The sequence below is a fragment of the Pelophylax lessonae genome (assembly GCF_965119305.1).
Source record: "Pelophylax lessonae genome assembly, chromosome: 5".
Classification (NCBI taxonomy): Eukaryota; Metazoa; Chordata; class Amphibia; order Anura; family Ranidae; genus Pelophylax; species Pelophylax lessonae.
The window spans coordinates 352,855,817-352,880,426 of NC_138772.1; the positions used below are offsets into that span (position 1 = coordinate 352,855,817).

General features: G+C 42.7%; 1 protein-coding gene across 1 annotated transcript in view; it reads right to left on the reverse strand.

The window, feature by feature from the left end:
• Positions 1-1,007: 1,007 nt before the first annotated feature.
• LOC309556247 (cytidine monophosphate-N-acetylneuraminic acid hydroxylase-like) overlaps positions 1,008-24,610 on the reverse strand; it is a 250,871-nt gene continuing 227,268 nt past the window's right edge. The window contains exons 10-14 of the mRNA XM_082258661.1: positions 23,614-23,754; positions 22,421-22,595; positions 20,304-20,420; positions 10,845-10,960; positions 1,008-1,192 (exon numbers count right to left, since the gene is read on the reverse strand). Coding sequence (XP_082114787.1) covers positions 1,081-1,192; positions 10,845-10,960; positions 20,304-20,420; positions 22,421-22,595; positions 23,614-23,754 — 661 coding nt within the window. The 3' untranslated portion in view covers positions 1,008-1,080. The remainder of the gene's footprint in view (positions 1,193-10,844; positions 10,961-20,303; positions 20,421-22,420; positions 22,596-23,613; positions 23,755-24,610) is intronic.

Here is a 24,610-nt window from a genome sequence, read left to right on the forward strand (position 1 = left end):
TATATACCATGAGGTGCCATGTTGAACTTCCAGTGACCAGTATGAGAGAGTGATAGCGATAACACCATATTTAACATACCTGCTCCCCAGTCACACCTGAAACCTTGTAACACTAACGAGTCACATGACACCGGGCAGGGAAAATGGCTTATTGGGCCCAATTTGTACATTTTCACTTAGGGGTTTACTCACATTTGTTGCCAGCGGTTTAGACAATAATGACTGTGTGTTGAGTTATTTTGAGGGGACAGCAAATGTACACTGTTATGCAAGCTGTACACTCACTACTTTACATTGTAGCAAAGTGTCATTTTTTTCAGTGTTGTCACATGAAAAGATATAATAAAATATTTACAAAAATGTGAGGGGTGTACTCACTTTTGTGAGATACTGTATATGACCTTTTTTGCTTTAGAAATGTCAGTATTGCTGCAGCAGGCTACATACATTGTAGAGATGCACCACTTTTTTGGGGCAATAACTTGCATTTAAGCCTTCAAAATGAGGCTGTTTGATTTTCGAGGTTCGAGTCCCATAGACTTCAATGGGGTTTGTTTATTTGAACAAACTTTTCCTCTGTTCGCCGGGGGTTCTGGTGCGAACCGAACTGGCGGTGTTCGGCTCATCACTATTTATGAGTGACAAGCTTCACATGATGCAGTTTGCCAAGATTGCAGCACGGTTTATCACATGACAATCGTTGCAGAATCGTACCCGTGTTTAGGTGCCATTTAAATTTAAGGGCACCTAAGCAAGATGGTGCAATTTGTCAGTTTTGCAGAATGTTTTGGGATCGGGGGCAGAATTGCGGCAATTCTGCCCACTATTGTAAATGCCCAGGTGTTAATGAGACCTTACAGTTTGTTTAAAATTAAAAGTTTAAATCTGCTCCATATTTTTGAATAACCCTGTATATGGAATGGATTACTTAGATGAGCACTTTCACTATATCGTTTTTGGTCATTCTAAAGGATAAAATCAGATTTTAATTGATGGACCTCTATGCATTCATTGGCAGATTTATGAATAAAAGGAGTTTCAGCAGCTACTACAGGTTGTGACATATTTTCAGGTAAATATTTACATTACAGTGCAATTCTGTGAATTATTTCCATTTTGTTTCTCATGTTCCAAAAATGCATTCCAGTCAGGTGGTGTTAGAGGCAGCTTGATCTGAAAATGGTTCCAGAATCTAGAAAAGATAGGTATCACTGGTGTTAATGCAAAAACCCCATTATATACTATAAAAACTTGCATTTTCAAACATGACCCTTGCAGATGCTCACAAATATACCTATAGTACAACCAATATTTTTATATATTTATTTATTACAGGTACTTCTATAGCTCAATCACTTTAGGCAGGCATATATCTAAATAGCCTACAATCTAAGGTCCTTAACTCACATTCATACATGCACGTCCTAGGGCAAATTTAGACAGGAACCAATTAACTTATCAGCATGTCTTTGGAGTTTTGGAGGAAACCCAGAGAAATCCCACGCAGGCACAGGGAGAACATGCAAACTCCAGGCAGATGATGCCATGGTTGGTATTCGAACTGACGATATACAGTGCCTTGAAAAAGTATTTATACCCCTTGAAATTTTCCACATTTTGTCATGTTACAACCAAAAAACGTGAATGTACACAGCTCAAAAAAATTAAAGGAACACTTTTTAATCAGAGTATAGCATCAAGTCGTGTAAACTCCTGGGATATTGATCTGGTCAGTTAAGTAGCAGAGTGGGTTGTTAATCAGTTTCAGCTGCTTTGGTGTTAATGAAATTAACAACAGTTGCACTAAATGGGCAACAATGAGACAACCTCCAAAATAGGAATGGTTTTACAGGTGGAGGCAGTGACATTTTTTTTTCCCTACTCATCTTTTCTGACAGTTTTACTAGTTTTGCATTTGGTTAGTGTCCGGGTTGCTACTGGTAGCATTAGGAGATACCTGGACCCTATAAAGGTTGCACAGGCAGTCCAACTCCTCCAGGATGCCACGTCAATACGTGCCTTAGCCAGAAGGTTTGCTGTGTATCCCAGCACAGTCTAAGAGCATGGAGGAGATTCCAGGAGACAGGCAGTGTGAAGGTCTCTGACCAAACAATCAGAAACAGATTTCATAAGGGTGGCCTGAGGGCCCGACATCCTCTAGTGGGCCCTGTGCTCACTGCCAGGCACCTTGGAGCTCAAGTGGCATTTGCCATTAAACACCAGAATTGGCACTGATGCCCTGTGCTTTTCACAGATGAGAGCAGGTTTACCCTGAGCACATGTCACAGACGTGAAAGGGTCTGGAATAGCCGTGGAGAACGTTATGCTGCCTGTAACATCATTCAGCATGACCAGTTTGGAGGGGGGGTCAGTGATGGTCTGGGGAGGTATTTCCATGGAGGGACACACAGACCTCCACAGGCTAGTCAATGGCACCCTGACTGCCATTAGGTATCAGGATGAAATTCTTGGATCCATTGTCAGACCCTACCTTAGTGCAGTTCCTCCTGGTGCACGACAATGCCCAGCCTCATGAGGTGAGAGTATGCAGCCAGTTCCTGGAGGATGAAGGAATTGATCCCATTGAATGGCCCCCACGCTCGCCTGACCTAAATCCAATAGAACACCTCTGGGACATTATGTTTCGGTCCATCCGACACCGCCAGGTTGCACCTCAGTCTGTTTAGGAGATCATTGATGCCCTGGCCCAGGTCTGGGAGGAAATACCCCAGGACACCATCCGTTGTCTCATTAGGAGGACCCTCTGACATTGTCAGGCATGAATACAAGCATGTGGAGGCCATACAAACTACTGAATACCATTTTGAGTTGCTGAAATGAAATTTCAGCAAAATGGACTAACCTGCTGCATCATTTTTTCACTTTTTAGGGTGTCTTTGAATTCAGCCCTCTGTAGGTTTTCATTTCCATTAAACGATGTGGCATCCTTTCGTTCATAACGCATTACCCAGTCCATATCAAATATATATATATATATAATATATATATATATATATATATATATATATATATATATAGTGACATAAGGAAAGGGGAAGTCTACGAGGGGTGATACATTTCCCCTCACTTTCTGGCCTATATACAGGACTAGCAGAACCTGGACCAGGTTTTCGAGGGGACTTTGGGTCCAGCTTGGGTTTTGTGTCTCACCTGGATTGATTAATTGGCCATCCAGGTGAGATAAAAAGGGAAAGGCTGGAGCATAGTGTTGCTCTGCCCTGGGACAACATTGCTGAGAGAGCTACAAACTGGATTTGGTGGAAAAAGTTTTGCATTCATTTGTTTTGTGAGGTGGTTGGGAGAAGCCTACCACCTGTAAGATAGGAAATCCAGTGTGTTTAGTTAGAGCCAAGATGGCAAGGATTTATTTTCTGTTGTGTTTTGTTTTTGTTTGCAACCTTTTTAAAAATAAAAGTGCTGTCTGCAAAACAGCTTAAAAATACTTTGCTGCTGGACTTGCCTTTTTCCCAGGAAAGGTGATACCCACTTGAGCTGTTCCCCCCCACCATATATATATATATATATATATACACACACACACACACACACACACACACACACACAATATATATATATATATATATATATATATATATATATATATATATATATATATATATATATACACATACACACACACATACACACACACAGCATGACATTTTTCCCCATTGAGATCTGATGTGTTTTCAAATTGTTCCTTTAATTTTTTTCAGCAGTGTATTTTATTGGGATTTTATGGGATAGACCAACACAAAGTGGCACATAATTGTGAAATGGAAGGAAAATGATAAATGGTTTTCAACATTTTTTACAAATACATATCTGAAAAATGTGGCATGCATTTGTATTCAGCCCCCCTGAGTAAATAATTTGTAGAGCCACCTTTCACTGAAATGTAAAGAAAAAGGGGTTTCATAACCCCTTTTTCTAGATGGGATGGCGGCAGGCCTTTTTGAAAATAAATAGGTATCCTTTTAGTCATATTAGATAGGTTACTAGGCAGATTTAGTTGGGCTAGCCAGTGTATGGTCAGAATAAGCCCCAATCACTGTGGGGCTTATTCTGTAGCTAGGAAGAATAACATTTAAACTGGTATTTTCTTGTTTTCTCCCGCCTTTGAGCCTGCCCAGGGTCTATTTAAAGGGGGGCTCAGCTCCTGAAGCACACACTTACCTCAGGAAGAACGTCGTGTCAAGCTGAAAGTTTTGTTCCAGTTCTGCTGTCCTGATGAGTCTCATCCGCCAGCTGCTCGAGAGGGCCGGAAAGGAGGGTTCCGAAGATTGGATCCGGCGTTGCCTGGCCATGTCTTCTGCTTCATCTTCTTCGGCGGAGCCTCCGCCGGCTGCCGTTCGTCTCCCAGCTTCGGTGTCTTCTGAAGAATCCCTCGGTGAAGCGGATGTCGTCGCCGGGTCAAGTGGTGGAGCGGATGTCGTCACCGGGTCAAGTCTCCGAGAAAATGACGTCCTCGGGTCAAGCGGGCGCACGGAAGCCGTCACCGGGTCGGGAAGTGGACCGGATTTCGTCGCCGCCGAGGGTCAGAGGTCAATTCCAGCACCGGAGCCGGCGGAAGAAGATCGTCCTTCGGTCGGGAGCAGGCGCGGCGCGCCGAAGACTCGCGGAGAAGATGCCGTCCCGGCGAAGAGGAAGAGGGCGCCCCGCCGCCGCTACTCACCGCCCGCTGCCAGGAAAGAAGCATCCATCGTCGAGAAGGAGACGCCGGTTGTCCGCGGAGGGCCGCCCATCGCCCGAAGGGAGCCGCCTATCGAACGGAGGGAGTCGTCCGTCGCCCGGAGGGAGTCGTCCGTCGCCCGGAGGGAGCCGCCCATCGTTCGGAGGGGGCCGCCCGTCTCCCGGAGTGAGCCGCTCGTCGCCAGGAGGGATGGACGATCCAGCTCGGCATCGTACCCCGCCGGTGGGCTGGTCGAGGCCCCGGCGCCGTCGCAGACCCCGGTTCCGGAGCAGCAGCAGCAGCGTAGTGTTCGTCTCCCCGTTCCGGGGCCAGGTGAGGCGGCTAACTTTTTTCCTCCTCAGGTGCCCCCACATACTTTGGCTGGCCAACACGTCCTGGATCGGGACCGACCGTCCACCATGTTGGACCAGCGGGCTGAGTGGGGGGATGCACAAGGGGGGGTGGGAGTGCCTCATTTGGCCACGGCTACTGCTATGTCCGCAGTATTGAATGATTTCCTCAAAGAATTTAAGCAGGTCATATCTGCTGCCCCCAAAATTCCACAGATTACTAGTGGCTCGGTGCCCGCAGGGGGGGGGAGTTGGCTGTATCTAGTGCGTCTGCTGACGCTCGGGTGCAGACCTCTTCCCCTCTGGACGTGTGGGCGCCATCTAGTGGCCTTTTAGGAATTAGCGCGGTAACTAATCCGCCATCTAGTTTGGCCTCTCCTGTAGCTGATCCTCCTGCTTCTGTCACCCTGGCTAGGACTCAAAATCTCCCTGAGGTATGCCTCAGGGAGGCGTTGACTTGTGAAATGTCCCCTCTGGGTTTTCACCTATCCGAATCTGTGAAGGAGAAAATCTGGAGTGGTTTGTATGTTGATATGCTTTCCTTGCTGCCTTCAGTTAAGGAATTTGTATCCAAGGGTGACAAGAAGGATGAGGAGGAGAGGAGGCGCCCAGTGACAAAGAATTTTTATAACTGGCTGCAGGCGTTTTTCATATATGCGGCTGTGCTTTGTGAGAAACATCCTTCCAAGTGTGTTGGTCTTTTCCAGCACTTGGATATTGTGTTGGAGGCCTATAAAAATTTTGGTGGGATGGCATGGTTCTCCTATGATGTCGCCTTCCGCCAGAAGCTGGCTGTGCAGCAGCATTTGAAATGGGGCGTCAAGGATATCAGCCTTTGGCTGGATCTCTTGTTACCTCAGAAGCCATCCTTTGGTAGGCAGCCGTCTACTATTACTCAGCAGCCTACTCCTTCCCATTCCTTTCGCAAAGGGGTCTGTTTCAGTTATAACGATTCCCAATGCAAATGGCCTGGGAATTGTAGATATAGACACGAATGCGCATTTTGTGCGGGTTCCCACCCAGTTGCAAAATGCTTTAAAAAGATGCAGAGTTCCCAACCGGCAGGGGGTTTTTCAAAAGGCAACAACCCCGGTGAAGCTGTGCGCAATGCTTCCGTGGCTTCTGCAATACCCCGACAAGGTGAAAGCCACGTTAGTACTTGAGGGTTTTGCTTGTGGTTTCTTTTTGCCCATTTTTAAAGGCGCAGGTTGCACTCTGGTAAACAATTTAAAATCTGTTACTTATCTTGAGGATGTGGTCGCTGAGAAGATTTGTAAGGAGTTGCAGGCAGGTCGGTTTGCTGGTCCTTTTGAATCTCCTCCTTTTCCCAGTTTTCGCATTTCTCCTCTTGGCATTGTTCAGAAGCGGGAGCCTAATTCTTATCGTCTCATCCATCATTTGTCATTCCCTCCGGGGGAGTCTTTGAATGATGAGATCAGCGAAGAAGACGCTTCTGTGCAATATTCTTCCTTTGAGGATGCCTTGGTGGTTTTGCGGGGTCTGGGAAGGGGGGCATTGCTGGCAAAGACGGATATTAAATCCGCTTTTCGCTTGCTGCCAGTCCACCCTGCTTCCTTCAACTCCTTGGGGTTTTTCTTTTGGAATCAATTTTTCTTTGATAGGTGTCTTCCCATGGGTTGTTCACTCTCTTGTTTTTACTTTGAGTGTTTTTCCACTTTTCTAGAATGGGTTGTGTCCAGTAGGTCGGGCTCTTCTTGTCTCGTCCATTATTTGGACGATTTTTTGTTCATGGGTAAAGCGGGGTCCTCTGATTACTTGCATTTGCTTGAGACATTTTTTGACATTTGTGAGCAGTTTGGGATCCCCTTGGCGCATGAAAAGACGGAGTGGCCGTCTACTGAGGTTCAATTTTTAGGTATACACATAGACTCGGTTTTAATGGAATTTAGGTTGCCCCAAGAAAAGGTGGAAAAACTGACATCTTGTTTGTTAGCAACGATTCGCAAGAAGAAGGTTACTTTACAGGAGATGCAGTCCCTGTTGGGGCTACTGGCTTTTGCTTCTCGGATCATCCCTCTGGGTAAGTTGTTTGCCAGGAAGCTCTATGCTGCTATCTCGGGTCTTAAATCACCTACTGCGCACGTCCGATTATCCTCAGATATCAAGGAGGATATGCTGGTTTGGGTGCAGTTTTTGATTTATTTTAATGGCAGGGCGGTGTGGCAAGATGAGTTTGTCACCGATCAGGATTTCTGTCTCGCCACAGACTCAGCGGGCTCGGTGGGTTTTGCCGCCGTTTGGCGGACTCATTGGTGTGCTGACTCTTGGCCTGACAGATGGAAGCAATTGGGTTCCACTCGCAACAGCGTGCTGTTGGAACTTTTCCCAATTGTTGTGGCCCTGGAGGTTTGGGGTTCACATTTCCGAAATAAGCGCATTTTATTTCGCACTGATAATAAAGGGGTGATGTTTGCCATTAACTGCTTGTCTTCTAAATCTCCTCCTGTTGTGAATCTGTTGCGGTACCTTGTATCCCGTTGTTTGAAACTGAACATATGGATAAAGGCCGCCTATGTGCCTGGTAAGGATAACGATTTGGCAGATTCTTTGTCTCGTCTGCAGATGGAGAGATTTTTTCGACTATTTCCAGACGCGGATCAAGTGGGTTGTCATTACCCGGCACGGCTGTGGGGCATTGTATAGATCTGGTTGCGCTTAATATCACCAATTCTCTGGCCCCAGCTACCCTAGTCGGATATCAATCGGCTTGGGATCTGTGGTTGGCGCATCTATGTTCTATGGGTGTATCTCCTGATAAATTTTCTGAACGTTTAGTTTTGTCCTTTTTGAATTTTTTGTTTTCTAGGGAATATTCATGGTCTCATGTCAATAAGCTTCTTGCTGGCGTTTCCTTTTTCGCAAAACTGCAAAATCATCCGCCCTGCTCTGCCTTTTTTGCTGTTCGACAGGCTTTAAAAGGCTATCGGAAGGCAAACTGGCGCCCTGATAGCAGGGAGGCGATCACTCCCCATATTTTGGAGCAACTTTGTTTGGCAACCGAGCGCGTTTGTTTTTCGCCTTACGAGTCTGCACTTTTTAAAGCGGCGTTTTCGGTCATGTTTTTTGGCGCTTTGCGGATTTCTGAGCTCATACACTTGTTGTTATCCGACGTCGACCTTCGCGAGGCGGATGTCGGTATTTTATTGCGTTTTTCTAAAACGGATCAATTAGGTGTGGGAAAATGGATTAATTTACACCAATATCGTCATTCTACACTGTGCCCTGTTTTGTTGCTGCGCAGTTTTTTGGCAGTGCGGTCATCTGCTGTGGGACCCTTTTTTGTTCATCGGTCGGGTAAAGCTTTGACAAAATTCCAATTTAATGCCGTTCTGCGCAAATGCTTGTTATCTGCTGGCCTGGAGCATTTACACCTGTCTTCGCATTCCTTTAGGATTGGGGCGGCCACTGAAGCCGCCAGGTTGGGGGTTAAAGCTCAGGCTTTGAAAGCAATTGGTAGATGGAAGTCGAATGCTTATGTATCATATATTCGTCCTAACAATTGTTGTTGATTTTTAGGTTCTGTCTGCCTCTCTGTATGGATCGTTGGCCACTCCTTTGTTCATTGGGCCCGTGCGAGAGCCAGGAGACGAGTTTACTCGGAGAACATTGGTTTGGATCCACGCTTCTATCATGTCCAATGGTTCAGTAAGAGGGGCATGTGTTGGGCTGAACTGTTACCCGAGCTTAGCAGGCTTCTTAAGGTCCTTTCCCCCCCTGATGTAATGGTCATTCATCTGGGGGGAAATGACATTGGAAAGTTTAGGTCACTAGATCTAGTTTTTAGGATAAGGGATGATTTAGTTTATTTACATTCTGCATACCCTGGTATGCGGATTGTATTTTCTGAAGTTGTCCCTCGGCTTGTCTGGTTCAAACACCCGCACCTTAAACCGTTGGAGAAGGTGCGGAGGAGGATCAACAAAGCCTTAGCTAGGTGGTTAGGCTCTGCAGGCATTCTATCTTTCCGGCATTTTGAGCTGGAAGGTGGTATCGCCGGGCTTTACAGGTCTGATGACATTCACCTCTCCGATATCGGACTCGATATCCTCAACGATAATCTGAGTACGTGTGTTGAGAAGGCCGCGCTGTGGGGGTTGTGACAGGAGGGCTTTAGCCTCCTGTCTGGTGGATAATTTGCTTTTTGATATGATAATTTGTTGGTAACCTGGATCTCAGTGATCGGGTTAAAGTTATTGATTTTATGTTAACAAAATTTTAATACAAGTATTAAAACGGCCGCGGCCTTTATTTTTCCAAATGGTGTTGTCAGTCTCTTTTATTTTAGTTTAAGTTATTTAAATGTATAGAATAAGGTCCTGCCTGCTATCCCATGTAAAGAAAAAGGGGTTTCATAACCCCTTTTTCTAGATGGGATGGCGGCAGGCCTTTTTGAAAATAAATAGGTATCCTTTTAGTCATATTAGATAGGTTACTAGGCAGATTTAGTTGGGCTAGCCAGTGTATGGTCAGAATAAGCCCCAATCACTGTGGGGCTTATTCTGTAGCTAGGAAGAATAACATTTAAACTGGTATTTTCTTGTTTTCTCCCGCCTTTGAGCCTGCCCAGGGTCTATTTAAAGGGGGGCTCAGCTCCTGAAGCACACACTTACCTCAGGAAGAACGTCGTGTCAAGCTGAAAGTTTTGTTCCCCTCCCTCCCCTCCCCTTGGCTGTCGCGGCCAGTTTATACTTGTTGGGTCATCTTTGCGTGGTGCAAAGAGGGACTTTTTCTGGTGTTTTATCCCCTGTTATTGGGATGAGTATGTGTGGATAATTTGCTTTTTGATATGATAATTTGTTGGTAACCTGGATCTCAGTGATCGGGTTAAAGTTATTGAGTTTATGTTAACAAAATTTTAATACAAGTATTAAAACGGCCGCGGCCTTTATTTTTCCAAATGGTGTTGTCAGTCTCTTTTATTTTAGTTTAAGTTATTTAAATGTATAGAATAAGGTCCTGCCTGCTATCCCATTACAGCTGCAAGTCTTTTTGGGTATGTCTCTTCCAGCTGTGCATATCTAGAGAGTGACATTTTTGCCCATTCTTCTTTGCAAAATAGCTTAAGCTCTGTCAGTTTGGATGAAGAGCGTCTGTGAACAGCAATTTTCAGGTCTTGCCACATATTCTAAGTTGGATTTAGGTCTGGACTTTGACTGGGCCATTCTAACACATGAATATGCTTTGATTTAAACCATTCCATTGTAGCTCTGGCTGTATGTTTACGGTCGTTTTCCTGCTGGAAGTCTCTGCCCCAGTCTCAAGTCTTCAGCAAGAACCGGCCGAGATGCAAACCGGTAATAGGAAAGCTGAATGTACCAAATTGATCGATCGATCAACTTGGGTACAACCAGCCTGCAGTATTCTCTTGTGATTATTGCCATCAGCTACTATAGCTGTTAGCAATAACCACTGTCTTCTCCTGGCCGGGACGGCTTCCCCCGCTGGGAGAAGACAATTGCTGATTCCCCTGTCAGCACTGTGTGTTGATGGGGGGAATCATGCAAATTTCTTTCCTGCAGCCGTGGTTGCAGGAAAGAAATTGGCACCGTGTATGGCCAGCCTTAGACACACTGCAGGCAGTTAAGTTAGACGCTGCACCTGAGCCTCCCAGACGCACTACAATACCAGGATTGAACACACAGAAACTATACACCCTAGAGTATAAGGAGCCTAATGCATTTGTCATTTTCAGTTTCTATTATTAAATTCCTAGGACTTACAAAACAAAAAGTACATTGGTAAATGTACAAACATCTGTAAAAAAGAAATCAGTAACATACTGATGATGGTAGATATCTGGGTCCCTCTGAATTCGTGTTTGAAATCCAATGTATAAATCATCCCAGAGTAGGCCATTTTTCACAACATGTCTCATGACGGTAGCTCTACTTCTTATCTGTCATAAAATAAAACATAAAGGCTTTAAATACGGCTTTAAAAAAGATTTTAGGAAAAATCAGAAAGTAGTCTAAAATCTGCAGAAATACTAAATATTAGATGATATGGTTCAAAATCCTGGATCAATTAGTGTTGAATATCCAACAAAATAGACCTGAACATGTTTATATTTTACCATTACCCCATGGGGTAAAAACTGACAGTTGGAATACAAAAGTTACTGCATGCCAGAGGTGCCGAACCGATCCATGACACTTACAATACTACATGACTGACACACTGACAATACTATATGACTCATGCTAAAAAGTGGACCAAAGGCGACTGGGTACATATTTTTTTTTTTTTTACTATACTGTATATGATTAGGGCAAAGAAATCGTTTTTTTTTTTTTCCAAATATATTGACATTATTATGTTCATTATTTTTAAATTCGGTAAATAAAAAATATTGCACATGATGATTTAGGATTTTCACAGGCAGCCAGCAAACAGAGCTCCTAGCTCCCTTTTACATATTGTTTTCTGTTTTATCCTTAACACTTTTTTAAAAAAAAAAAAAAGCCTGTTGTATATAAAGCTCAATACCTCAAGCTGCAATTTGCAGACCAATTTTCCACAATCCTGCACTCCTGGAGAGATAAAACCCAATATAATTTGCTGTTGGATCAAACCAATAAAAAATTGCTGCTAGGCACCAAACTGACTTAACCCCCTCATAAGGCCAATGATTGCACGTGAAAGTGAATAAAATGTCATGCTCCGTATAGGTTATCTAAAAATGTGCACTATAAACAATTTCTTTGTGTATAAAGCAATTTATAAACAATTTTTTTGTAATTCAAAATAAAGTGCTTTTCCAAAGATTAACCATTGTCAATCTATTTTGTGCAAAAGCAAAGTCCATACAACATCAAAAAGTCCCAAATCTGAACAATTTTCAAATCGTAGTTCCTCCTTTTTGTATTCCTTCACCATGCTTTGTTACTCATATAAGTGTCAACTACAATACACCTCTGTGCTTCCAACCGTGCTCACACCCAAAAGCAGATACACTCACCAGATGTATTGATCCCCTAAGTTAATAAGTGGGCCTATATCAGCCTTATGACATTTCTCCCCTTCACAGCACCATCCAATTTTTTATCTCCTCCACTCCTCTGAGCTGCTGCAGCACTGTTAATTATTACTCCTTTGACATCATGCAGCTGAAAAACAGTGACCTCTGAGCCGCAGGAAACACCTAGGAGGTATGAGGAGGTATAGATAGAATTCCATATTTTACCCTCTTTCTAGCAGAAAAGTCTGTTGTTTCTCCTCTTCATGGATGAGAGATAACATAGGGAAGGGCTACAGAGTTATTACTGTGATGATGTGATGAGTGATAATGTGATCTGGATCCAGTTCCCCTGGGTCCTGATCATTAGTAGACACCTGAGGCTGTCTACTGGCTGTCACGACAGCCTGGTCTCAGTGCTGGGAGCACGCGATTAAGTGCACTCCTAGTACAAGAACAAGCCCAGGATTAAAGCCCAGTTCCTGGACGCCGCATTTATGTGTTATGAGGTCGTAAAGAGGTTAAAAAATGTAATTCAGAAAATGGCCCATTGTGCTTCATGCATTGTGCTTCATGTCTAAGGAAAGATACATTGTATCTTTGTCTCTCCTTGCAGAGAGAGAGAAAAAAAGTGTGTGTAAAAAAAAATAAAGAAAAATTAGGAAAGAATAAATCCCTAGATCGCGATTAAATCTAGGTCAGTGACAGGGTTAGTGTTCAGGTTAAGTGGTCAGAGTTCAAAGGTCGGGGTCAGTATATTTTGGGCAGGATTTTTTAAATTATTGTCAGTTGGTCTCAGTGTCAGTGTGTTTTAGGTAGGATAAAAAAAAAAAAAAAAGCAAAATGTGCACTATTGTTTCTGGGCTGTACTACAAATAGTATATACATACAGTATGTGGTATTACTGTGATCGTTGGGAGCAGGAGAATTTATTTTAAGTTGTTCTTTGGTGGAAGGTTATGTTAATAACAAGAAATAAACAGCTATATATTTTTTTACTATTTGGGCCCAGTTTTTCTTTAATAATAATAAAGGAAAAAAAAAAAATCAGGAGATATCCATAACAATTTACCACCAAATAAAAGCCCAATTTTTTGGGGTGGTAAATTTTAACTGGATGTACAAAGTAGTAGTGATGATATGTACAGTTTTACCAACATACTGTATGTCAAAATTGTGCTTAGGCAATAAGATTTATTTTACCCTTAGGCTTGAAGGGGTTAAAGTTTGCAATCGTGACCTCACCTTCTTCTAGCATGTGTACACATATTTTTCTAAGTCTTTTGTATTTCATCCATTAAAGCTTGTCTCTTGCTTGTGTCTCGTTTCTTGCTTGTCTCGTTATAAATATATTTTTGAAAGTTACGTCTCTAGAACTGGGAACAGAATTCTTAATAGGGTTTGACTAATGCTCTGTATAGTGAAATCAAGTCCTTCTTCCTCCTGCTAGTGATCCCTCTAGTAATGGACCTCAAAATTCTATTTTCTGTACTCTCTGTTGGCATTAGAAACTAGGTGGACACTGCTACTTAATACCAACAAGAATCCTGTGTTAAAAGTGCCAATAACAAATAAAAAATTACAGCAGCAATCTCCAATACCTACACACATGGTATTAAAATGTATACAAATTAAAAAAATCCATTTTGCGCTATGAAAATCGTACAACCAGATCATTATTCTTAATCTTTACGTACAGCATAGTGACAGGAATGGTACCAGCTGATTGGAGAAAACCCTAAATGGTACCAATATTCAAAAAAGGGCAGAGACATATAACTGGAAACTACAAGTCATTCAGTCTAACATCAATAGTACGTAAACTATTGGAGGGAATGATCAGGCACTATATCCAAGAAGCTGATGAAAACAGTATCAATAGCAGTAATTAGTATGGGTTTATGAAGGGTTGTTCCTGCCAGACCAATCTGTTAACATTCTAGAAGGAGGTGAGCTACCATCTAGATAAGGGAAGACCTGTGCATGTGGTGTACCTGGATTTTGCAAAAGCATTCTATACAGTTCCCCATAAACGCTTTATCTACAAACTGAGCAGTGGCAGTCGGCCGATAGGGGGTGCCGCCCCCCCAAAAAGAAAAAAAAAAGATAAAAAAAAAATTAAAAAAAAAATCTATTTTTTTGCCCACTAGGGGCGCCCGCCTCATTGGTGGCTATGGGGGGTGGGGTTTTCCACCCGGCAGAGGCGCCGATTGGCGGCCTTCTGGGGCATAACTGTGGCGCAGAGCACTGCGCTACAACACACCCCTTTTGTGATGTTTTGGATCATGATTGGTCCAGACTCCAGCCTGGACCAATCATGATTCAGGACATCCATGCTGACCTCGTTGGGGGCGGTGCCGGTGCGTGCATCAGTCACTCACCGTCACCGCCCGGTCACCTTCCCGCCGCCGAAGAGGAGTCTCCAGAGAAGAAGCTGGTGCCGCTCACCTTCCCGCCGCCCGCCGCAGAAGAGGAGAGGCCGAGAGGGAGAAGCGCCGCTCACCTTCCCGCCGCCGAACGAAGAACAGGAGAGGGAGAAGCCGCTCACCTTCCCGCAGAACGAAGAGGACGGAGTCGGAGGAGAAGCCGTCGTGACTCACAGGGCTCCAGCCTCCAGGTAAGTGCACTGCTCTCAGTCGGGCACGCACGCTAAACTCTGCATTGGGGACATGTACACTGTTCAATGCATTGATGGGGGCACGCACGCTAAACTCTGCATTGGGGACATGTACACTGTTCAATGCATTGAAGGGGGCACACACGCTAAACTCTGCATTGGGGACATGTACACTGTTCAATGCATTGAAGGGGGCACGCACGCTAAACTCTGCATTGGGGACATGTACACTGTTCAATGCATTGAAGGGGGCACACACGCTAAACTCTGCATTGGGGACATGTACACTGTTCAATGCATTGATGGGGGCACGCACGCTAAACTCTGCATTGGGGACATGTACACTGTTCAATGCATTGAAGGGGGCACGCACGCTAAACTCTGCATTGGGGACATGTACACTGTTCAATGCATTGATGGGGGCACGCACGCTAAACTCTGCATTGGGGACATGTACACTGTTCAATGCATTGAAGGGGGCACGCACGCTAAACTCTGCATTGGGGACATGTACACTGTTCAATGCATTGAAGGGGGCACACACGCTAAACTCTGCATTGGGGACATCTACACTGTTCAATGCATTGATGGGGGCACGCACGCTAAACTCTGCATTGGGGACATCTACACTGTTCAATGCATTGAAGGGGGCATGCACGCTAAACTCTGCATTGGGGACATGATGATTGTACACTGTCAATGCATTGAAGGGAGCACGCACGCTAAACTCTGCATTGGGGACATGTGCACTGTTGAATGCATTGAAGGGGGCACGCACGCTAAACTCTGCATTGGGGACATGTACACTGTTCAATGCATTGAAGGGGGCACGCACGCTAAACTCTGCATTGGGGACATGTACACTGTTCAATGCATTGATGGGGGCACGCACGCTAAACTCTGCATTGGGGACATCTACACTGTTCAATGCATTGAAGGGGGCACGCACGCTAAACTCTGCATTGGGGACATGATGATTGTACACTGTCAATGCATTGAAGGGGGCACGCACGCTAAACTCTGCATTGGGGACATGTACACTGTTCAATGCATTGAAGGGGGCACGCATGCTAAACTCTGCATTGAGGACATGAACACTGTTCAATGCATTGAAGGGGGCACGCAGGCTAAACTCTGCATTGGGGACATGTACACTGTTCAATGCATTGAAGGGGGCACGCACGCTAAACTCTGCAATGGGGACATGATGATTGTACACTGTTCAATGCATTGAAGGGGGCACACACGCTGGTCACTGCATTGGGGACATGTACGCTGGTCACTGCATTGGGGGCATGTACGCTGGTCACTGCATTGTGGGCATGATATGCTGGTCACTGCATTGGGTACATGTACGCTGGTCACTGCATTGGGAGCATGGTATGCTGGTCACTGCATTGGGGGCATGTACGCTGGTCACTGCATTGGGGGCATGTACGCTGGTCACTGCATTGGGGGCATGTACGCTGGTCACTGCATTGGGGGCATGTACGCTGGTCACTGCATTGGGGGCATGAACGCTGGTCACTGCATTGAAAGGGGCATGTATACTGGTCACTACATTGAAAGGGGTCATGTATGCTGGTCACTACATTGAAAGGGGCATATATACTGGTCACTACATTGAACGGGGCATTTATACTGGTCACTACATTGAAAGGGGGCATTTATACTGGTCACTACATTGAAAGGGGGCATGTATGCTGGTCACTACATTGAAAGGGGGCATGTATGCTGGTCACTACATTGAAAGGGGCATGTATACTGGTCACTACATTGAAAGGGGGCATGTACGCTGGTCACTGCATTGAAAGGGGGCATGTACGCTGGTCACTGCATTGAAAGGGGGCCTGTACTGTGGGGTTTGTGCTAGGGGGCCTGTACTGTGGGATTAGTGCTAGGGGGCCTGCACTATTGGATTAGTGCTAGGGGGCCTGTACTGTGGGGTTTGTGCTAGGGGGCCTGTACTGTGGGGTTTGTGCTAGGGGGTCTGTACTGTGGGGTTTGTGCCACTCGCAGTCAGTGTATCCCATAATAGGGTGTCTCTCACAGTATATCCCATAATAGGGAGCCTGCTCCATATTATAGGATATACTAGTACTGAGAGACCCCTTAATATGTGATATATTGGGAGAATTTGTTCACGCATGCAAAATACAGGGGGCAAAATGGGTGGAGTCTATAAGGGGTGGGGCTTCTGAGAAATGGGAGGGGTCCAAATAGAAGGGCGGGGTCTTGCGCCCCCCCATCTTAAAACTTCACCAGCCGCCACTGAAACTGAGGTCTGCTACTTACCTGCTATGAAACTATGAAAATATATTCCAATTCATATAAAAAAGTGAATAAATAGGTAAAAATTAGGTGCAATAAGAAACATAAATAATAGTGAAAAACAAATACATATAATGCTGTGCATAAAAACTATAAAACTTCAAACAGTTAATAAATGAGTTCCACAAGAAAAAAGTGCAGCAACAAAGTCCTCCATGTGAAAAAGTTCCTTCAATGAGGAAGAAAAAGGCAGCCCAGGATCATACTGTATATAAAAGATTCCTCTTCCAAGTCATCTCTGTGCACCAGTGACACTCAAAGCCGCTTACCAGAAAGTTAGACCTCAAACTATAAGAGGTCTAACAATGCTTGTAAGGAAAGATCCTGAGAATGGATGGATGGACAGACGGAAGTTTAAATCACAATTCCCATAGCCAGCTGCTTAGAGCAACACTCCACAGCAGATCATTTTAAGATAATCCATTGATCAAACACAAGGCACACATTGCATGAAAGAGGAAGGGGAATCAATTATGGTGTAGTATTAAAAACACCTATTTATAATGAACTATAGTATCTTACTAACTTATCATAATGTCACGAATGTCATGAATGCAACATCCAGTGCCCCAGTGGGCGTGATGACATCACTGCTATAGTTCCGCCCTACGTATTTTGTCCGAAAAGATTTGTTTTTATGATAACTTATGACAGCCAGCTGTACACACTGATCGAAAGTTGGCTGGTTCCTGCTGAACCCATCCCACAGTGTTACTAAACCCACAACAGTAAAGCATGCTTGTTATACTTACTGTGGTACCCAAGTGGTTAATCCTCCGCATGCTGAAAAAGGCTGTTTGATTCTGTCTTCTCTGATCCTCCCCTTTTTTACTGTCCCCAATCCATCTGCTGATAGGACAGAGCTCGTGCACATGCTCAGTTTGGTGTGTATGCTAGAGAGTAATTTTTTTTTTTTTTTGGGAGGGTGCATGTGATCAGCACAGGGCCAATCACCACTGTCCAGACAGAGGGTCAGGGGTCATACAGCCTCACAGGACAGTCAGGGAAGAATGAAAAATCCTTCTACAAGCTTTAATCAGTTATCAGCTGGACATAGATATAAGTCACAAGACTGCTAAAAACTGCTGATGAGAAAAAGGTATATATACTAAGATAAATGCATTTCCAAGTTCTGTGTACTGTGGGAGACCAGATATAGTGAATGCAGGGTCCTGGATTTAGTAACACTTTAGGCATGAGGTAGTCAGACAAAGCAAACCCCAAAACTATTATGGTTTCTCTTTAGGAAATGTCATTCTACCACATTATGGTACATTGTACATAAGAAAGCACTTATTCTTCCCTTTCCTTTCTCGCATTCCTGCTGCTTACTATTACTAGCAGCAAATTCTAATGGAAGGGAAGGAGGTAATTTGGGCAAGGTATTTAAAAATGTCTTCTCTATGAATCTTGTAACACAGAAATACATACTCTAAGTGTACATCAACACTTGCCATGATAATAAAGACATGAAAGCTGAACACTGGATCAATTACTACAATAAACGTTTTATTCCATACCCAACACAGACAGGCCACCTAATGCTTTGGTGTGTTTCACTCAGGAACTTACCCTTGAAGAAACTGTTTTTAAAAGAAGAATTCCAGGTATGGCATTTTAAATGTAGATACAATGGTCCAGCTTGGACCAATGAAAATATGCATGTACCATACCTAAGGGATCCCTCTAGAAGCTGGAAATCACTGTAGCAGACACCTGCTACTCCAGTGAGCTTCACTAGTTTCCGGGTCCTGTGCCCAGCAGCTGCCCTGCTGCATACTGAACCGAAGTATGCAGCAGAATTCAGAGAATGCTTTACATTTTCTAAATGAATGAAAGGCATTCTTTGAATGAGGTGAGAGGTGGTCCAAGCTGGACCAAGGCAGCTATGTATAAATTGTAAAATGTGGAATTTTTAGTAAAGTGAAAGATTTTAGAAGTAGAGCTTTAGGTGGTTTGTGTTGCATATGGATTAAAAACTGTACAGCAATAACTAATCTATTGCATGATGTCTTCCTTCCTTTTTTTGGTTTATATTGTAAGTTATGGGCAGCTAAGGTGCATTGTGTTCCAGTACCTGGGACTGAATGGCAGAAAGCATCTAGAGAAGCAAAAGTTAATTATATATTACAACACTTATTAACAAGCCTAATCAATAAGTCAATGTGCAGAGAGAATGGTTGAAATACAAAGGGCATTTAAACAAAGTCAGTTCAGATCTACATTTACTAAACTCAGTGACCGAGAATAGAATTCTAGCTGGCTGCTTAAAGAGTAAGTTCACTTTTGTAAAAAAATAAAATAAATAAATAAAATAATAATAACTCTAGCCTATACAATTGTCACACAAGTTATTTTGTAATTTATGGTTATTAAAAATTACCTTTTGATTTCAATCTGACACCACTGTAATACACTAATATTCAATGCAACCTGGTGGCTATCTGTACACAACTGATGTATAGAACATATTTAGAAATGCAATGTTCTGCTTGTGCGAATGACCTCCAGACTTTCTCAGATGTCTGCACTAAGATACAAGTAACATTTTAGGCATCCTGTGCAATAGGAATTTAATTTTTTTTGTCAGATGCTCCCTAATGGTTAACTACTTCTATAGGGATGCACACACTGAAACTTACTTCAGTGTTCCTTACTGGAACACTGAAAGTACACCAGGTGGTTATATTGGGTGCAGACCCTCCCATTCAGGAATCAGTCATGCAGGGATATGGTGGAAGAGCTATTTTGCACAACAGAAAAAGCTAAAACTGCAACAATGTTTGTTAAAATGCTTGCAATATACATAGAGTACCCACAGGGGCTTGTTTTTTTCTCAACAAAAGCGGAGGCCTCATGCACATGGGACATTTGACAAAAGTCCCTCTGAATGCCAGAACTCATGGCAGGCTGCTTTGAAAACACTTTAAAAATCGAGTATTGCACACGCATTCAGGCACGCTTAGGTGTATCTAGCTTTTGAGCAATAATGCATTACATATTTGTTTATTCTGGCCTCAGAAATGCTTCAACGCTTACACACTAGACATGGCTAGTGTTTATGCATGCTTAGATGCCTTTAGGCACATTCTGCATTTTTTCTACTGTTCAGCTTCTTTCCTGAACGTGCCTTTGGTGTTTTTTTTTGAGCCTATAAACGCCTATGTGTGCAGAGGTGCATTTATAGGCTGAAAAAAACCCCACATGTGATTGTGACATTTTTTAACCTCTGTGTGCATAGACTCTAAACTAAATAGGCCTTGTTTTTTCCTTTAAACATTATATACACTAGGTTTAGTTTAGGATCTCATTAACCAGATATAACTAAAGGCTTACTTCTTCATAAGGATGGTCTCGGTTTGGTCTTTCAGTAGGAAAAGAAAGGTCTGAGAAATCTACCAAGAAGTTGTAGCCCCGAGGCAAGTCAACAAACTCCTCATCAGTTTCAATCATCTATAAGAAAAATAATATAACATTATAATACATGAACTACTTGTTTAGCACCATGACATATAGTCATGGCTTATTTCCCAACATGAATATATTAATAATTTAATACTGTGTTTGTGAGGAGAAAACCAATAACGAGAATGAGCTAGTAAAATAAACATTTAAATCCTCAGGAGTAAAGAAAGTTAAAGCTGAATTCCAGGCAAACCCCTAAATACACAGTTGAAATACATATATGAGAGTTGTTTTATCTGCCAAAGGATTTGAATTTCTGTCCTGAGATTTTTTTGCTGAAGTTAAGCAACGCAGCCAGGTCATTTCCTGGTCTTTAGACTGTGAATGGACAGTGAGAAAGCTACAACAGACTTCGAAGGTCATCATTCTACTCTCTCCTTCTGTCAGAATGGGGTCGATTTACTAAAACTGGAGAGTGCAAAATCTGGTGCACCGCTTCATAGAAACCAAACCGCTTCTATTTTTTTTATAAACACCTTGTACATTTACATTCAGAACCACTATACTCTGTATACTGTGCTGTATGTTACATAGTAAAGGCTTTGGGATGGTACTCCTGAATTCTGTAATCTGTACAGTTTTGCGTTCCATACTCCTGAGCCCTGAATTCTGTATTCTGGTCTGCATATTACATACTCTTTACCAATGCACTCTGTGTGATGGCCTCTATGTTTCATATTCCTGACCCCCTGCACTCTGTACACAGGGCTATATGTTGCATATTCCTGAACACAAGAGATGCTTTGCATTGAATGTAAGTACTATCCCTTTTTCTGATTTATTTTTTCTGCGCCCTGTGTGATACGCAATTCTTACAACTGCATAATACACACTCCTGAGCACTGTGTGTTATGAACTCCTGTACTTTGTGTGTTACACATTCTTGAACCATACACCTTATGTGACCACACTTTTCTAAGCCTTAGCTTATTACAATTTTTTGACACTGCTATACTTCTCTCCTCTAAGGAAGGTGTAGCTGGGGACAGGGTTTGGGTGTGATTTGGGAGCGGGGTGTTGGCATGGTTGGGGCGGAGGGTTGGGCAGAGAGGGTGAGTTCCTGCACCTATTCTCCGAGAAAAAAAGACCTGGCTATATGTAAAGCAAAAGAAAGGCTAAAGAGGTCCTGAAGAAGCAGTATTTCCACCAAACATGTCAACCTTATCTTCTATGCATCTGAGACACCTTCAGTAGGATGTCCTAGGTTTTCCAGACATTTATGGGCAAGTATATGCACATGATCTGTAATGGATTTAGAGGATATGAAAATGTTTTTGCGATTCTGTGTCTTTTTGATATATAATAAAAATGTTACTTTATAATGAAACATAGATGTTATTACTTCTGGGGTATATACAAAGTCCCATCCCAAATATATTTTGTATTGTAGTTTCGAATCAGGGATGATACCTCCTTAAGTAGTATATAACCTAGTAAGGGGGCACCAGTTTACATAACATTATGTTTAATAGTTAGCGGATTCCCAAATAAAGGACCGTAGACCCTTCTTATCTTCCTGCCATGTACTTTCACTGACTGCTTCATATACATATTCCCCATACTCACAGCCCTTCCTTCTTGTACACAAATCCTTTAATATGGTGCTGCTGGGACACAGATAACAACAAACTTTTAGATAAGGCCTAAACTTTTTGGGTAGTTTCTTCAATATGTAGATAAAACACTGATATATTTTTGATAAGCAATAATTTCTTGGACTAACTCAAGTCAATTTTCCCCACAACAGAACTTCTGGCATACTATGCTTCTCAGCGTTGTGTGTTTCCAAAAGAATCACAATTCAACTAAGGGAACACCAAAGTGATCCCCAACAATTCAAGCCCTCAAATTCAGACATATGCACTAGCTGAGTAAAAAAATAGACATATTTTAATAAATACATAGCTGCATTTGTTTATATCTATGTGGAATTCGGCTTTATGAAACAATTGTGATAATACTGATTTAATGAAAGTCATTGTACTTACCCTGACAACCAAGTTATAGTCTTTAAACCCAGCCCAGGTAAAGTATTCTTTAATCCAAGATGGATAGGTAAAGATCTCATCTTTAAATGAAGTAGACATGGCATCCAGGTATGTGCCAAAGTCCCAAGAATCTTTGAAGATTTTCGTACCTTCTGGTGGATCAACAATGGCCTCTCTATCCAATGAAAAATCAGAACTTTTAAATATCAAAATTAATGAAGATTCAGTCATAAAACAAATACCTGGTCCTTATTTTTCAAATGTATCAATTACTAGAAGTATTTTGCTGAACAACCTTTATAAGGGAAGACCATGAAAAAAGTCTGCTGGTTGAAGAGGTCCAGTATGCCTTCCAGGTTATTTAATGTACATTTTGATATGAAGGATAGTAGTTAGTGGTGTACTTTGCACTAGCTATGTAGTCCTGTAGTGGGAATTCCATAGTTTATTTAACATAATAAGGGAATTTTAAAGTTTAGTTTTAGGTGTCATTATATATGGGGGGGGGGGGGGGGAGCTGTTGTACATAATCATCCATAATGTGCCTAATACACATATTTTCTCTGATCATCATCTTCATCTAGTGGTCATAATGTGGTATTTTCCAGAGTAAAATATTGCATTGTTGCCACTAGACTGAGCTGACAATCATAAGAAATACACATCTTAGACACATTACAGGGATTATTTGCAATAGCAGTGTGAATGCTAATGCATTCACACAGCAATGTGTTTATAAATAGACCCCATAGTATTTCCCTAAATATGGGCAATGTCATAAAACACTTGTGTTTGACAGAACAAGGTTAACATCCAGCAACTAAAGACACCACTCACTACCAAGAATGATTGAGGAGGAGGAGGAAGAATGCTTCCCAGGACCAAGGTGGATAAGTATTACAACTTTACGCATAGTAGACATCATCTGCACCAAAAATAATTCAAATTCAAAATACTTTAACCCGGCAAGTAGACCTTTACATAGCCCTTTCAATCCAAACCAGTCAAAATTGGTCTACTAAAATATTTGAATACTTTTAGGTAGATTTTTTGCAAATACAAGTGAGACAATCATTTCCAGAACTTTTTTTTCTGAAACCTAGTGGCACCTTTTTGGGGCATAAAACTCTTTTTTTACAATCTTTATTTAATGAACATTAACAAAGATAAGGAAAATGTTGCATATTCATTACCTGTCACTTGGGTCCTTTAATACCCTGCCAACATCCAGCACTGCTCCTGGCTTTGGAGTCCAGGTAAAAACATTTGACGTTTTAGTTATCAGCTGATTCAATGTTGCAGCATCATTTTTAATGTTTGTCTCCTTAATATATCTGCAAAAAAATAAATCACAGAGATGGATCACAGGAAAGAAGGGTTATGAATGAATACAATATACGACAATAAAGCAATAAAAGGAGAGAAAATCTGTTCCTCCTCTTCTGAAAATATAATGTGGTTGCATAACGACTGTACAGAATGACAAATCCATAGGCTGACTAATGTAAAACTATAGAACTATACTGTGGACATGTTTCTGGTTTTGTCACTATGGTAGTTTTAGATAGATGGGGGGGGGGGGGGAATCAGAACAAGGTATCTAGCTTAGGAGGTAGGAAAATAGAAATATGGCCCTGCATGTAACCTATGCCTGCTTGTGCTCCGGTGGGATATAAAAAATATTGTGGGGGGCATGGCTATCAGCCTGTAACTCTTCAATCAACATCTGACTGCATCCCCCCACTGTATGCTACAGTGTCTAGAAAGGAGAACGTGTGAGACACAAACATAAAAGAGAATTTGGCCCAATCAGGGAATGTAACGGATCTTTGTACCCCAGCTGGGCACATCCACCGGACCTGTGTCTCCTGTCCTCCAAACACACCCACAGCCTGCGGAGAAGCCATATCCAGCCCGTAACCCCTCAATCACGAGACCATCCACACAGGTGTTGAGGGTTAACCATGCAGAGCTTAAAACTGGTTTATTAAATTCCAAGACATACAGTTTTAAACACAGTTAGGGAAACTCCCATTAGCCTTGCCACAGAAGGGGGGAAGGGGACAAAGACCAGCCAATGGAAACGGAACATTTGTACATTGAAACAGGCAGTCTTAATACACACCCCCTGCGGAGAGATGTCTCCAGCCCAGACCAGACCAGACCATTGTCTGTGTCATGATTCCACAC